We start from the raw sequence: 17,477 nt of genomic DNA, 5'->3' as shown, positions 1-17,477 counted from the left end.
ACAGATACATGGGAACACCACCACCTCCAAGTTCCCCTGCAAGCCGCTCACCATCTTGACTTAGAAATATATCACCGTTCCTTTGCAGTTGCTGGATCAAAATCCTGGAATTCACTCCCTAACGGCATTGAGAGTCAACCCATAGATCATGGACTGCAGCAGTTCAAGAAGGCAGCTCACCAGCACCTTCTCAAGGGCAACTAGGGATGGGCAATAAATGCTAGCCAGCCAGCCAGCGACACCTATGTCCATGAATGAATTAAAAAAGGATCATTGACTCTTCCAATTTCTTATTGGTGTTGTCCTCCACTGACATTATCCAGAAACATAATGTTGCATCCAGTGTGTGCACTGACATCCACCAGTTCTACCTCACCATCTGTCTCGACCCCACCCTACCATCATCCCCGATTTGTCACATTGCTTCAGTGACATTTGGTACTGGACAAGCAAATATTTACTCCTGCTAAATATTGGGAAGACCATAGCCTTTTATTTCAGTCCCAAGCACAAGCTTCATTCCCTAGCTGCTGACTCTTCCTCCTCTCCGGCATATGCCTGAGGCTGGACTTGACCATTTACAACCTTGGTGCCAAGTTTGACAGGGGAAGGGTTGGAGGGGTGAGGATGAGCTTCTGAATTACATTCCCACTATCACCAGGACGGTTAATGTTCATTTCTGGAATGTCAACGACTAAACTTTGCCCTATCTCATCTGCTGAAATTCACATCAATGCTTTTGTTACCTCTAGACTTTAGGGGAGTTGGTGACCCGGTGTTATTGCCACTGGACTAGTAATCCAGAGCCCAGGGTAATGCCCTGGGGACCTGGGTTTGAATCCCAGCACGGCAGATGGTGAAATTCAGTTTAAAGAAACCTGGAATTAAGAGTCTAATGATGACCACGGAAGCACTGTCAATTGTCTGAAAAAAAAATCCCAATCTGATTTACTAATGTAATTTAGGGAAGGAAATCTGTCATTCTTACCTGGTCTGGCTTACATATGATTCCAGATCTTGACTTTTAGCCAGCCACTCAGTTCAAGGACAATTAGGAATGGACAACAAATTTGTCAACAATGCCCACATCCCATGAATGAATAAAGGGGAAAAGCATAACAATTAAAGCACAATCCTGGCCAGCCTCCCATTCTGCATTCAGCTGATTGCATCCAAAGCTCTTCTGCCCATAGCGGAACTTGTTCCTTTCAAGTTTCAGCTCTAACTCTTATCTCTGTCTTCCCTCAACATTACAGGTCACCCATTGGTGGCTTGTCCATGCTCTACGATCAGACCATACCCAATCAGCTGGATAATGTACCACAAACAACGTCCAACATTGAGGAACTCCTGGACAAGCACTGGAGTGGAGAAGGAGGCATTGATAGTAAGTACTTACTCAGTGTTACAGACATGGGAGGGTCAGGCCATTGTTCTGTGAGCCCAGCTCTCAACTGTGCGTCTGTGTGTAGTGAAGTCAGGTGAAGTATGTGTTGATGGGGATTATTTAGCCTTACCATTCATAAGACTAACGATGGATGTAGTAGAGACACTGAAAATCATGATGGATCTTTGTCAGATAGATGTGGGCGACATGGTAGCACAGTGATTAGCACTGCTGCCTCACATGCCAGGGTCCTGGGTTCGATTCCCGGCTCGGGTGACTGTCACATTCTCCTTGTGCCTGCATGGGTTTCCTCACATACTCCAACGATGTGTGGGTTAAGTTGATTGGCCATGCTGACTTGCCCCTTAGTGTCAGGGGGTTAGCAGGGTGAATAAGTGGGGTTGTGGGGATAGGGCCTGCATGGGATAGTGGTCGGTGCAAACTCGATGGGCCAGATGGCCTCCTTCCACACTTCAGGGATTCTATGATAAAGAAAAGCTGTTCCAATTGGTTGTAGGTATAGCAACCAGAAGACACAAGTAATTGACAAAAGAGCCAGGATGAGATGAGGAAAGATTTTTCTGTGCTGTGAGTTATGTTCTGGAAAGCACAAGAAAATCTGAAAATAAGTCACTGAAGGCTAACGTGCAGAGCAGCAGGCGATTAGGAAGATGAATGGTGCGTTAGGCTTCATCACAAGATAGTTTGTTTACAGGAGCAGCAAAATCTTGCTTCAACTGAATAAAACCCAGAGTACTGTGTACAGTTTTGATCCCCTTATCTCAGGAAGGATGTTATTGCCAGACAAGGAATGCAACCATGGTTCACCAGAACAGGAGGTGAGATTGGGGCAACTGGGACTTTACAATCTAGAGTTCCTCACTGAAATCTTCAAAATAGTTGATGAGATAGACAGGGTGGATGCAAGTAAGATGTTCCCCATAGGCTGAGGAGTCTAGAACCAAGGGACGCAATTTTGAAATAAGAGGGAAGTGACTTAGGACTGAGGAAAGGAGATTTTTTCTTCACTGAGGGTTGGGAATCTTTGGAATTCTCTACCCCAGAGGACTGTGGAAGCTCAGTCACTGAGTGTGTATGAAGCAGAGACTGAGAGATTTTTAAATCGCAATGACCTAAAGGGACGTGGGAATAGTGTCGAAAATGGTCAACCGTGGTCATAGTGAATGACGGAAAAGGATTGATGGGCCGAATGGCCTACTCTTGTTCCTATGTTCCGAAAAGCTGGTAGCTGCAGACTTGATAGTAGATTTTAAAGGGGAATTGGATAAATACTTCCAGGACAAACCTTTACGAGGCTATGGGAAAGGAACTAATCGGATAGTTCTTTGTGCAAGTACACACAGGTCTCATGGAATCATAGAATCCCTACAGTGTAGAAGGCGGCCATTCGGCCTATCAAGCCTGCACCAACCACAATCCCACCGAGACCCTATTCCCATAACCACGCATATTAACCCTACTAATCCCCCTGACACTAGAGTCAATTTAGCATGGCCAATCAACCTAACCCGCACATCTTTGGACTGTGGGAGGAAACCGGAGCACCTGGAGGAAACCCACGCAGACATGAGAATAATGTGCAAACTCCACTCAGACAGATACCTAAGGCCTGGGTCGTGAACCTGAGGCGCTGTGAGGCAGTAGTGCTAACCACTGTTGCCACCATGTCGCCCCTGTTCTTTAAACAGCAACATATAAAAGTTGCACTCCTTTTATTATATCAGATAATTTTTATCAGATAATATTCTGATTTTCTATTGTTAAAGTAAAGTTTATTTATTAGTCACAAGTAAGGCTTACATTAACACTGCAAAGAAGTTACTGTGTAAATCCCCTAGTTGCCACAGTCCAGCGCCTGTTCGGGTCAATGCACCTAACCAGCGCGTCTTTCAGAATGTGGGAGGAAACTGGAGCACTCGGAGGAAACCCACACAGACACGGGGAGAATGTGCAGACTCCACACAGACAGTGACCCAAGCCTAACCCGGGTCCCTGGCGCTGTGAAGCAGCAGTGCTAACCACTGTGCTACCCTTCCGCCCCAAAATGAATGATCTCTCACTTCTTCACATTATGCTCCATTCTCCACCTTGCCGTCCAGTCACTTAACATATCTATATCTCTTTACAGCCTCCCTGTGCCCTCCCAGCTTAAGTTCCCACCCAATTTTGTATTGTGGGAGACAAAAGTTTCATCTAAATGTTAAATCTTTGTGCTGCCGATGCTCACTCGAGCAGGCGTGCGTTTGCCCCTTAGGAAAGGGCAAGCTATTGTGAAGCTGGAATGAGTTGCCAGTGTTGGGATTTGGTGGATTTCTGGGCTGAGAGGTAATGCACTAAAATTAATTTCCTTTTCGCCCCCCAGTTGTGGACATGTTAAAATCACTGCACCTGCTTCAGTTAGATAACCGGCGTTTACAGGAGCAGATCATGAATCTCTCTGCAAAGAAAGAGCGTCTTCAGCTGCTCAACGTCCAGCTCTCCGTCCCATTCGCCAGTGTGACATCCAGCAATGGCCCCTCTTCCCATTTAATCAGCTCCCAGAACGGTAAGGAACACTTCCCTGTGACTGAGCAACACGCACTGTGAAGGATCCAATCTGGGTCATCATTATGAACTCTCGATGCCAACCAAGATATCATTGGGTGGGGTGGAGGGGATTGGCGGGGGGGCAGATTCTGGAGTGGACCCCACTGGGGGTATTGGCTACAGGTAGGAGAAATGACCAGACTTTAGAAACAGGTGGGCAGGAGAAGACCCACTGTTCCACGCAGCCTGCCCCACAGGATATGTGCATATGTCCACCACATATGTCCACATTTTAGAAACAGGAGCAGGATGTGTAATCCAGAAGTCTGTCCTCTAATGATCCAGAGACATGAGTTCAAATCCCACCACGGCCACTACAGAATTTAAATTCAATTAATGAAACAGATTTGAATTTTTTTAAAAAACCTAGTCACTGTAGTGGTGACCGTGAAACTATCGGATTGTCACAAAAATCCACCTCACTCACCAAAGTTGAGGGAAGAAATCTGCTCCCTCCTGCATGTGAATCCATATCCATTTGTGGTTAACTCTTGCCTGCCCTCTGAAATGTACTAGCAGGCCACTCAGGGCAGTGGCTAACTAGCAGGCTTTCAAGGGCGATTACAGGAGGGCAATTCGTGCTGTCCTTTCTCACGGCATTAACATCCTAATTAAAGAAAAGAAGCCCAGCCTCGTAAACTTGTGACAGATAAAAACCCAGCTTCCATCTGGAGGAAGTAATCTAGGAAAATCATGGAATTGTATAACCACATGATAGTCAATAATAAATTCAATAATGCATGTATAGGTGAAGCCTCCCTTACCTCAAGAGTGGTTGGGACTATGAAACTTGCTACCACGTAGAGTAGTTGAGGTGAATATAGTAGTGTATATTGTAATGACTTCAACAAGATGCATGAGGTTGGCTGCTTGGAGAATGAGCTACCAGATTGAGGTCATAATTGCCTTGCCTGTATATAAATATGGGAGTGTCAGGGCCACTCACACTCTGAATTCTGGCTTTGTACCTGAAACACTCTCTAGGAATGGAATTAAGTTTGTAAATAAAGAGAATCTGGTTGGCCTACACTTTCTGGAATTTAGAAGAACGACGGGAGATCAAATTCAGGTATACGAGATGGTAAAAGGTATGGTTAAAGTAGACATGGAGCAGATGCTTCCTCTTGTGGGGCATTCTAGGACAAGAGATCATAGTCTAAGGATAGGGAGTAACAAATTTAAAACAGTTGAGGAGAAACCACTTCTCCCAAAGAGTTATGGATCTGTGGAATTCACTACTCCAAAGTGCAGTGGATGCAGCCACAATGAGTAAATTTAAGGGGGAATTAGACAGATTTTTAATTGGTAATGGGTTGAGGGGTTATGGAGAGAAGGCAGGAAAATGGGGATGAGGAGCATATCAGTCAGGATCGAATGGCGGAGCGGACTTGATGGACCGAATGGCCTAATTCTGCTCATGTGGCCTATGAACTTACAGAGTAGGGACGCTGGCCTCTGAGGAGTTATTTCATATACATGCATTAAAGAGAAGTTAGTTAAACACAATGAGGGAGAAGGGAATAGATGATTCTGTGGACAGGGCAAAGTGAGATAATGTTTGTTGGCAACGTAAACACATTGGCATTAACCTGTTACTGTGCAGCAGATATTCATACATCACTGGTTTGCTCTTAGCTGAAGTATTGTGTCTAATCTGGGGCAATGTGTTTCAGTTGTGCAGAGAGATAAGAGAAGATGCTGTTGGTCTCCATTATACAGCAAGGTTTAAAGGGGATTGAACTGAGGTGTTCCAAATTATAAAGACTTTGATGTATCATTTGTTCAATTAGGACAAGGGCCAGAATTCTACCATCCCATCCATCGAACTGGAATTCTAGCAGGGGGAGGGGGGCGCGGTCCATGTAAAGATCCATTGAAGTCAGGTGGGTTATCAGGTGATCATGGCTGGAGAATCCCACCTAAGCTGTTTCCATTGGCAGAAGGGTGAATAACCAAAGGGCAAACCTATAAGAAAATTAGTGAAGGAACCTAAGGGGAAGGTGAGGAGGGTTTTTCTTTATGCTGCCAGTTGTTTAGATTTGGAATGCACTTCCTGAACAGGTGTGAAAGTAGATTAAGCAATAATGTTCAAAAAGGTGATAGATATAAGGAGTTATGGGGGAAGCTGGCTAAACTGAGACATTTTTTTCCCCTGGAGCATAGGAGACTTAGGGGTGATTTTATAGAGGTCTATAAAATAATGAGGAGCATAGATCAGCTAGACAGTCAACATCTTTTCCCAAAGGTAGGGGAGTCTAAAACTAGAGGGCATAGGTTTAAGGTGAAAGGGGCGAGATACAAAAGAGTCCAGAGTCGCAATGTTTTCACACTGAGGGTGATGAGTGTCTGGAATGAGCTGCCAGAGATAGTAGTAGAGGTGGGTACAATTTTGTCTTTTAAAAAGAATTTAGATAGTTACAAATGCGGGCAATTGGGACCAGCTTAGTGGTTAAAAAAATAGGTGTCCTGAACAAGTTGGACCGAAGAGACAATTTCCACAGTATAAACCTCTGTGACTCGATATTGCAGGGCTATAGGGAAAGAGCTTGAAATGGGACTAATTGGGTAGCTCTTTAAAAGTAGCAGCATAGGTGTGATGGGGCTGAACAGCCTCTATCAGTGCTGTCCCACTCTATAAATCTAGAAGAGGTTACAGAACTGAATGAAGATGAGAAGTAATTTTAAGATTGACTGCGTTGGTCCATTTGCTTTCACTTGCCAGTGCATGGACGAGCAGATTGTGGTCCCAATAAAACACTGACAATTTCACCATGCAATAGAACTGGAATTGGCCTTGCTGAGTACTATAAACATGTAGAGTTCACCAAAGGTCATATTGGCACTTCCAACCTTATAAGTGAGGCTGCCAATTTTCTGTTCTCAAAGACGGTTGAACTGAGTGTAATGTAATGCCCAATACCTTGGGTTAACTGACAGGTCACTGACCATGGACCAGACTTAATAGTATTGGCTAGAGAACCAATGAGGATCTTTTCTGTGGGAATCCCACGTCATAGTAACTGGCTACTCAGCCTCGCCACACTATTAATACTTTCTGCTGTGACCCAAGGTTGGGGCCTCTCAACTTGTTCCAACATTAGAGATCTTGTGGTTTCATTCATAGAAGGGTTTTTCCTAATCTCTCATTCCATGCCTGATCCACACAAGCACTTCAGCTAAAGAAGCAAATATTCTGATCACAGTGAGCCATGAGTGAGATCTTGCTGTGCACAAATTAGGAGCTGAGTTTCCTCACATGGTAACATTTACTTCTCAAAGATGTGTTCGTTCAGTGTGAAACCTGTTAGGACGTCCTGGCAGATGTGACATGAACTTTGTCTCAGTGGAAGTTTGATCTCAGCTGGGTTCTTTGCAATTGGATTGAGTTTTTGCTTTGATCGATGTGTTCTATTGCTCTGCCCTAAGACGGGCAGGCACGGAGACATTCTGGTCAAGTGTTTCTGATCGACTGTTAATCAATGTCTTGTTTCTTCCCCTGGGTGTAGCTTGTAGTTCTGAACTACTGAACAGCACTAAGAGTCCCCCTTCGAAGAGCAGTTTCATCACCGAGAATTCACTCTCCGCATCATCAGAGGTACTTACTACATGGCCAGGGGATGTCAGATGCTTTCTGCACTTTGGAGGTCTAATTTTTTTGCAATATTCTGTTCAAATAGATGCGCTCAGGGTGCACCAGACTGTTTTATTTGTAAATCACCAAATTTCTCAATGAATGTCATCGGGTAGGGTGTATGTGTGTGTAAGTGACAGTCATGGAGCTTAACAGTACACAAAGGCCCTTCAGCCCATTGCATCTGTGCCAGTCAACACCTAACTATTCCACAGCAACCAGCCAAAACCTTAAGGTGAGAGTCAGGCTGTTTAGTGGTGTTGTCTGGAAGCACTTCCTCACACAAAAGGGAATGGAATTCTCAAACTCTTGCTACCAAACAACTGAAGGGATGGAGTTGTGGGATTGATGGGGGAGGGGCACTGGGGAAATTAATTAAAAACATCAAAACTGGGATTGATAGATTTTTGTTGGGCAGCATGTTAAGGAAAAGACAGGGAGGAGGAGTTAATGACACAATTCATCTATGATGGAATTGAACGGTGGAACAGGCTCAAAGGACTGAATGGCCCATTCCAATTTCAATCTTCGTAAAACAAACAGCGGTCAGAAAACCTACACTGTTTAACGTGCAAGGAGATTGCAGAGAAATTTCCGAGTTAAGTTTACAAATGACACTCCGTTTCCCTTTAGGTAAAACTTTGGTGTAACACTGGAGGGGGCGCAGCATTGCCCAATGAACCAAAGATCAAATGATAAACTGCTCCCATCTCTCATTTTTCGGAAATGTTGTATCATCTCCCTCTTCCCTGGGAGGACAATTGTGTAGAGGAAGGATTTGTAAGCTGATGAACAGTCTCGATACAACAACAACAACTTGCAATTCAATAGTGCCCTTAACCTAGTAAAATATTCCACTGGAGGAACGTTACCATGTAAAACTGGACAATGAATCACCTCAGGAAATACTAGGGCAGGTGACCAAAATCTCAGAGGTAGGTTTTAGAAAGCACCTTAAAGGAGGAGTGAGAGTTAGTGATGTAGAGAGATATAGGCAGGGAATTCCAGAACTTAGTGCCCAGGCAGCTGAAGGCATGTCCACCAAGGATGAGGAAATGAAAATGGGGGATGTGCATGAACTGTAGGAGGGTTGTGGTCTTGGAGCTGGTTACACAAATAAGGCCAAATGAGGCCTTGGATGGGTTTGAAAATCCAAAGACATAGTTTTTAAACTCAGGCATCACTTAACCAGGGGACAGTGTAATCAGTGAGCCCAGAGCTGATGGTCAAACAGGATAGAGTTGATCAGTTATATATGGACAAAGAATTTTATTGGTTCCCACAACTCCACTGGCCGTGAGTATCCCTTTGGATGTCCACACTGAGTTTGGAGATGGAATTGTCTGGAGTGGGGTTTGAACTCTTGACTCCAGATGCAGAGACAGAAGTGCAAATAATGAGTTAAAGGTTTGTTCTCTTTTTGTTCTCATGTGCGTGGTTACGTCAAAGATGCCATGGTACTCAGTAGGTTTTTTTGTCAATCTAGGCTGCCATTCTTCGCTAAGTTAAGGCCAGATTTAATGGGTTATCCAGCCTTGCTGTGTGGGATTTTGCTGTGCATGAAACAGCGCCTCCTGCCTGCATAGCAGTCATTGGACTTCAGAAGTGATTTGGTGCATAAGAACAAGTAGTCATGATGTGGAGATGCCGGCGTTTGACTGGGGTAAACACAGTAGGAAGTCTCACAACACCAAGTTAAAGCCCAACAGGTTTATTTGGTAGCAAAAGCCACTAGCTCTCAGAGTACTGCTCCTTCATCAGGTAAGAGGGAGTTCTGTCCCACAGTACTCCAAAAGCTAGTGGCTTTTGCTATCAAATAAACCTGTTGGACTTTAACCTGGTGTTGTGAGACTTCTTACTGTAAGAACAAGTAGCACAGGAAATGGTCATGCAGCCTTTTGCTGGTTTTGATTCAGTGTACATGCCCCCTCCTGCCTCACTTTATTCCACCCTCTCAGCATGCCCTTCTACTGCTTTCTCCCTCTTACCCTTTTCCAGTTTTAGTGAAGTGCCTCCATCCTGTTCCATATGAATTCCATATTCTCATCACTCAATGCGCGAAGATGTTGCCCCGAATTCCTTATTGGATTTATTAAGAACTATTTGGGGGCGTTTAAGAGATCTGTGGATAGGTTTATGGATGATATGGGATTGGTTTAGATTAGTGGGTTAGTGTTATTTTTTTTTAAAAGCTGGTCGGCGCAACATCGTGGGCCGAAGGGCCTGTTCTGCGCTGTAATGTTCTATGTTCTATGTTCTATTATTCAGAACTAGGGGCGGCACGGTGGCACAGTGCTTAGCTCCGCTGCCTCACAGTGCCAGGTTCAATTCCGGCCTTGGGTCACTGTCTGTGTGGTGCTTACACGTTCTCCCTGTGTCTGCATGGGTTTCCTCCAGGTGTTCCAGTTTCCTCCCACAGCCCAAAGTTGTGCATATTAGGTTGATTGGCCATGCTAAATTGACCCTTAGTGACAAGGGGACTAGCAAGGGTAAATAGGGACTAGGGGGATAGGGCTTAGGAAGTTTGTGGTTGGTGCAGACCTCGTTCTGCACTGTAGGGATTCTATGTTTTAATATTGATGACCAAAGCTTTGGATTCCTCAAGTCTTTATGTTAACCCTATTGAACTCTTTCATAATTTTACAGACCTTGGTCATGTCATCTCTCAGCCTCTGTTCTAGAATAAAGAACACTTTTTCTCAATAAACTTAATTGTGATGAAGTATTTGAGAAATGCCTAGATTATTAATATTCCTTGTTTGAGGGTTAAATCAGATAATTGATTCACTCTCCTCATGGAGCTAAATTGGATTCTTCTCTCCCTTTCTGCAGGATCTCCGCTCCGGTTGCCACAGTCGAAGTAGTTCATCTTCGTCCCTGCAGAGCACTCCCCCACCTGCCCTGCCTCCATTGCAGCAAAGTCCGGTCTCACTCCAGATCCCCGGGATGCCTGGAATTCAGCAGCAGGTTAACGGGCTGACCAGGACCTGCATGGGAAGCCTGGCGTCCAGCACTTCCATGGCAACAACCGCGTTCTCCACCACGCCGACGATGGGCGGGATGATGGGATGCCCTCCAGGGAACCAGTTGGCCAGCAACGGTATTGTCGGTCCCTTGAATGGTGTCAACCAATCGTCTGCATCTGTGGCACCGATCCATAACTCCCTCCCACATTCGTCTACATCCCTTAATGTTCCACCGTCAGCCAGCCTCTGTAACAGGTCAGATTACTGCAATTTTCTGTGGGCAGATAAGCCTCCCTCGCAAGATGCTGCCTAACATGTGACTGTGTCTGTATCTAATCAGATAACCATGTCTTAGCTGTGCAGACAGCATTCAGTGCAATAGTTTGGACAAAGGAACAGGCTGTTTCTGAACAGCACTGCCATTGTGTAGTGAAGGAAGAAACAACTTGTAATTGCATCTTTCATGCCTTAGGATGTCCCAAAGATTTTTGAAGTGTCGTCACTCTTATGATCATACGATCATGGAAGTACGGAATTGTTACCGTGCAGAAGGAGGCCCAACGTGCCTGCATGGGATCTCCAGTTATCACCATGATTTAGCACCATTCCCCTGCCTCTGCTTCCACCCACCCCCCCCCCCCCCCCCCCACGCACCGCCTCCTCGACACCCACCTTAACCCTGCACATTGTTTCTATTCAAGTAGTTATCTAATGCCCTCTTGAATGCCTCGATTGAACCTGCCTCCACAACACTTTCAGACAGTGCATTTCAACCCCCAACCATTCACTATATGAAATTTTTTTTTTCTTTTGCAGATCACTTTAAATCTGTGCCCTCTCTTCTTGATCCTTTTACAAGTGGGAATAGTTTCTCCCCCTCTGCTCCATCCAGCCCCCTCCAAATTTTGAACATCTCTATCAAATCTCCTCTTACCTGCCTCCTCTCCAAGGAGAACAGTCCAAACCCCTCCAATTCATCCTCATCCCTGGAACCATTCTTGTAAACCTCTTCTGCACTCTCTCCAATGCATTCACGTCCTTTCTATTGTGTGGCACCCAGAACTGTACACAGTACTCCAGCTGAGGTATAACTAGTGTCTTGTGTAAGTTCTGCATAACCACTTTGCTCTTATGCTCTATTCTACTAATAAAGACCAGAATACTAAATGCTTTATTAACGGTCCTCTTCACCTGTTCTTCTGCCTTCAATAATCTATGCACGTATACACCCAGGTCCCTCTGCTCCTCACCCTCTTAAGGATTGTACCCCGTGTTTTATATTATCTCTCCATTTCTTCCGAACAAAATGCATCACCACACATTTCTCTGCTTTGACTTCATCTGACCACTCCACCATCTAGTCTATGTCCTTTTGAAGTTCTACACTAACTTCTTCACATTTAAAGTTTATTTATTAGTCACAAGTGAGGCTTACATTAACACTGCAATGAAGTTACTGTGAAATTCCCCTGGTCACCCTAACCCTAACTCTAACACTCTGTTCCCTGTGCGGGTCAATGCACCTAACCAGTTTACAATGCTTCTAAGTTTTCTGTCATCTGCAAAGTTTGGAATTGTTCCCTGAGTACCAGAATCTGGATCATTACTATATGTCAGGAAAAGCAAGGGTCCCAAAATCAGCCTCGGAAAAACATCCCTACAAACCTTTCTATAGTGCGAAATATATCCATTGACCATTGGCTATTTTTCAGCCAATTTTGTATTCACGTTGCTACTGTCCCTGGTCTGCCATGAGCTGTAACTTCTCTCGCAAGTCTGTTGTGTGGCACTGTATCAAATGCCTTCTGAAAGTCCATGTACACCACATCAACAGCATTATCCTTGTCAATCCTTTCTGTTACCCGCTCAAAAACTCTAACAAGTTAGTTGAAGACAATTTCCCCTTTAGAAATCCATGCTGACTTTTCCTAATCGACCCCCATTTTTCCATGTGACTAATTCTACCCCAAATAATTGTTTCCAAAAGCCTGCCTACCGCTGATGTTAAAACGCACGGCCTGTAATTGCTGGGCCTATCCTTACATCCTTTTTTTGAACAAGGGCATAATATTTGCAATTCTCCAGTCCTCCGGCATCTCCCCTGAGTCTTGGAAAGACTAAAAGATTATGGCCAGCGCCCCTGCAATTTCCATTCTCTCTTTCTTCCTCAGATGCATCTCATCCAGTTGCAGTATCTTATCAACTTACAGTATGGCAGACTACTCAGCACTTCCTCCTTATTAATATTGAACATTTTTAGGGACAGAGTTTCCATAAATCCCTACAATGCAGAAGAAGGCTTTTCAGCCCATCAAATCTGCACTGAATCTCCAAAAGAGATTCAGAGTCTTACCCCGATCCAACCCCCATGCCCCAACCCTGTAGCCCCCTGCAGTTACCATTGCCAAACCACCTAACCTGCAGATGCTGGAATCTGACCAGAACGTCCTGACTGGAAACATTGGCTCTAGTCTCTCTCCACAGATGGCAGTCAGATCTGCTGAGTTTCTCCAGCATTTTCTGTTTTTGCTACACATCTTTGGAATGTGGGAAGAAACTGGAGTACCCAGAAGAAACCCAGACAGACACAGTGAGAATGTGCAAACTCCACACAGACAGGCACCCAAGGCTGAAATTGAACCTGGGATCATGATGCTGCGAGGCAGCAGTGGCACCACTGTGCCATGGTGTTTGCTTATCTGTCTCCATAGTCTGGGTACCATCCAGCTCCTTGGTACTCACTTAATACCGCAGCCATGCTCCCTGCGTCCACGTGGTCCCTTTTAGGTCCCTTAATCGGTCCTACTCTTTTTACCATCCTTTTACTAGTTATATGCCGGTTGAAGAATTTAGGATTCCCCTTTATCTTGGCTGCCAGTCTTTTTCTCATAACCCCTCTTTGCTTCTCTAATGTGCTTTTTCATCCTCTATGTTCCTCTTGGCTCTCAACTGTACTTTCTACCTGATACTTATCACAAGCACACTTTTTCTTCCTCATCTTAATTTCTATCTCCTTTTTCATCCAAGGAGCTCTGGATTTGTTTGCCCTACCTTTCCCTTTTCAGGGCATACACCTTGATTGTGATTGGAGCATCATTGTTCTGTTACAGTTTTTCCCACCAATTTTTCATTCCAGTCTAACTGGCCCAGGTCCATTTCTGCCCCATGGAAGTCAGCTCTTATTCTTCTTAGTCTGGATTGCCTATTACCCTTTTCTAGGACCATCCTAAACCTTACAGTACAATGATTTCCTCCACTGACACTCAATTCCAAGAACTAGGTCCAACAGTGTATCCTCTCTTGTTGGACTGGACACATACTGTTCTATTCCTGCTCAATATGAAGTTTGCTGATCTTGTCTAGTCCACAGCAAGGACAGTGGACTTGGGCTTCAGGTTGCTGGACCAGAGTGTGGCTGGCGTTAGCCACAGGACCCGCTCCTGGGCACTGGCGTTAGCCACAGTACCCGCTCCTGGGCACTTCGCTGTGATTCCTGTTGAAAAATCTGGTTACCTGGGCTGTGGATGGGGACATGACTAGGTTCACTTACCATCTGCTCCCTCTAGCCCATTAGTCTAAACATCTACTTCAAGACCAACCAGTTGGGTGAATTATTGCAAACAGTTCACAAAGAAATAGAAAGATCAAGAGGATGACTGAATATTTGAGGCTTTGAATTTGAGAAATATTGGTGTTTCCTTCAGACTTGGAACCGTAGAGAGCTGGTCTGAATAAGGCACATTAGTGGTGAGGCCAGGTGTAGCATTAGGAGTTTAACAACAATCGACCATAAGATTCGGAACTCTGGTTAGCCAGTTCCTGACATGATCTCCCACCTCCAACCACAGCTGTGTCCCAGAAATGAATACATTGAAGAGAAAGGAAGTTTTGCATTTGCAGTGCTGTACCCCCTCACTGATTGTCAGGATAGGTTTTTGTGCTCAAGTCTCTGAAGTTAGGCTTGAAGTTCACAACTTAGAGGATGAGTGTGTTACCTACCGAGGCATGGCTGACATCTGTAATACTGGGAAACTCCTGGAATAATCCTGGAAGTTTGGCAAAGCTAGCTGGCTAGGAACAGAGGTGTACAGACCTTTGGATATCCAGGCAGTTCACACTCTTGGTGCTTGATTCACCTTCTGTGTTTCAGCTCATTCCCCATCTCCCGCTCCTCCCATGGCCATTCACCTTCATCAGTCGCTTGGCTTGCAGGCTGCTACACATTGCTTCTGACTGTCTTGTCTTCATGTGCTTTGGTTAATGAGAGGAACTCACTGTGTAGGGTGAATAGGGATGGGAGGATGTTTCACCTTTGGCACGTTGCTTCTCCTTGGACACAACAACAACAACTTGCATTTATATAGCACCTTTGTATGCATCTCAAGGCGTTTTAGAGGCGTGTAAGCGGAGAAAAATGTGACGCCAGGCCAAAGAAGGAGACATCAGGACAGGTGTCTAAAGGCTTGGACAAAGACTTGGAGGAGGACAAAGCAAGGCAGAGAGGTTTCGTGAGGAAATTCCAAAGCTTGGGGTCTCACAGCCACAAATAATGAACAGGAAAAAAGTTAAAATTTATTTGTTAGTTACAAGTAGGCTTACATTAACACAGCGATGAAATTACTGTGAAAATCCCCTAGTCGCCACATTCCAGCATCTGTTTGGGTTCACTGAGGGAGAATTTAGCACAGCTAATGCACTTAACCATCACATCTTTCGGACTGTGGGACGAATTTTGAGCACCCGGAGGAAACTCACGCAGACACGGGGAGAAAGCGCAGACTCCGTACAGTGACCCCAGCCAGGAATTGGATCTGGGTCCCTGGCACTGTAAGACAGCAGTGCCACCCCAAAGGAAATCAAAATGCGCAGAGGACATGAATTACGTGAGCACAATTCTTGGAGATGTAGGGTGGGGGGTGGTGTTGTTGGTGGTTGTCAGACTGGAGAAGGTTACACAGGTAGAACAGGGCAGGGTGATGAAGGGATTTGAAAAGATGGATAAAAATATGAGGTTGGACTGGGGGCCTGTGCAAGTCCAGTGTAGAGATGCTGGCATTGGACTGGGGTAAACACAGTTAGAAGTCTCACAACACCAGGTTGTATTATTATTACTACAGTATTACTATTAAACAAACTGGTTGGACTCGAACCTGATGTTGTGAGGCTTCTTACCGAGTCCACAGTGACGGAGTTGACGGGTGAATGGGACTGGGAGTGAATTGAAATATAGACAGCAGGGGTGTTGAACGAACTCAAGTTCACGGAGGGTGGGAGATAGGGAAGCATTGGGGTATTTGAGACTGAAGTGTACAAGCATTATCTTTGGTTTAAATTGAAAGAGATGGATTAGTTAGGAAGCTTGAATATTCGAGAAGGTTTGGCAGAGATGGTCCAGTATTTTTAGTGATCAAGCTAAGCTGATGATTCAGTGTTTAGTATAGAACAGCGATCAATCTTGCTGCTGGCCTAGCCTCCTTTAATTTGAATTTTTTTAAACCAGGAATGAATGTTGCTGCCTCTTGGCAAGGCAGCTGATGTCACATTATGCAAATGAGAATCTGTATAATTTGAAATAAATTATGACTCGGGAACGAGCAAAGCTGGATTTGTCTCCTCGCTGTGCTGTCAGCGTGGGAAGTATCTGAACAGAATCAGACACTGCTTCCACCAGTCACATGTTTGGACTATAAGGACAGGCTGGATGGGCTGGACTTTTTTCCCTGGAACGTAGGAGGATGAGGGGTGACCTTTTATAGAGGTTTATAAAATCATGAGGGGCATAGGTAAGGCGAATAGCCAAGATCTTTCCCACAGGGTAGGGGAGCCCAAAACGAGAGGACATTGGTTTAAGTTGGGAGGGGAGAGGTTTGAAGGGAACAGCGGGGGCAACTTCTTCATACAGAGGGTGGGTGCGCATATGGGAGGAGTTGCCGGAGGAGGTGGTAGAGGCAGGTACAATTTCGACATTTAAAAGACACTTGGACAGGTCCATGGATGGGAAAGGTTTAGAGGGATATGGGCCGAACGCAGGCAAATGTTCAGTTTAGGAAACCTGGTCAGCATGGTCGAGTTGGGCCGAAGGGCCTGTTTCCACGCTGTCTACCTCTAAGGCTCTGAATCTGCTGCCTGATCCCCTGTGCTATAAAGCAGAAAATAGCACTTCATAGAACTGTAAGGGAAGAAGGAGGCCATTTGGCCCCTGTGCTAGCTCCACGAATGTGCTAAAAAATTAGCCTCGCCTTCCTGCTCTTTCCCCAGAGACTTGCATCCTTTTCTCCTTCACATGATTATCCAAATCCTGGAAGTTCCAATTGAATCTATTTCCACCTGCCCCTCTCAGGCAGCACCTTCCAGATCACAACAGCTCACTGCATCAAGAATGTTATTGACAAGTTGTCTCTGACTCTTTTGCCCAACACCTTACAGCCCCTCCCTCACTGGCGAGGGTGGGGGCGGTGTGCAGTGACCAGATAAAACATATATATGCTTGCCCGCCCCTGAACAGCTTCCCCCCCCGCCCCCAACGCAGCTCTGAGGGAAGTAAAAGAAAGAACTTGTGTAGCTATTTTCATGACATTCTGAAGCACTTTACAGCCAATTAGGTGAAGCACTGTTGTCACCTGGGAAACCCAGCAGCCAATTTAAAGCAGTAATAAGCTAATCAAAGAACCTGTGGTGTTGATGGTGGGGTAACTATTGACCAGGACTCTGGGTGGGGAATCTCCCCTGTTGTTTTTTGAATATTGCGTGGCATCTTCTATGTCCACCTGAGGGGTTTAATGTTCCATCCGAAATATGGCACCTCTGACACTGCAGCAGTCCCTCGCTACTGCATTGAAGTGTCCACCAAGTTAATCATGAAAATACGTTGGGTGCTGGAATCTAA

At 45.2% G+C, this 17,477-nt stretch overlaps 1 protein-coding gene across 6 annotated transcripts in view; it reads left to right on the top strand.

Moving 5' to 3' along the window:
* LOC145359297 (protein AF-10-like) overlaps positions 1–17,477 on the top strand; it is a 199,708-nt gene that overhangs the window by 167,994 nt on the left and 14,237 nt on the right. For 4 of the 6 annotated variants that reach the window (XM_080213858.1, XM_080213857.1, XM_080213856.1 and 1 more), the window contains 4 exons: positions 1,257–1,387; positions 3,771–3,953; positions 7,501–7,589; positions 10,458–10,846. In XM_080213858.1, the coding sequence (XP_080069984.1) occupies positions 1,257–1,387; positions 3,771–3,953; positions 7,501–7,589; positions 10,458–10,846 (792 nt within the window). The remainder of the gene's footprint in view (positions 1–1,256; positions 1,388–3,770; positions 3,954–7,500; positions 7,590–10,457; positions 10,847–17,477) is intronic. The other 2 variants (XM_080213861.1, XM_080213862.1) reach the window with 1 other exon arrangement.

This window comes from Carcharhinus amblyrhynchos, chromosome 27 (assembly GCF_965287045.1).
Source record: "Carcharhinus amblyrhynchos chromosome 27, sCarAmb.v2.hapA, whole genome shotgun sequence".
In the NCBI taxonomy this organism is placed as follows: domain Eukaryota; kingdom Metazoa; phylum Chordata; class Chondrichthyes; order Carcharhiniformes; family Carcharhinidae; genus Carcharhinus; species Carcharhinus amblyrhynchos.
The sequence above is the reverse complement of the archived record's forward strand: the minus strand, read 5'-3'. Positions and strand labels throughout refer to the sequence as shown.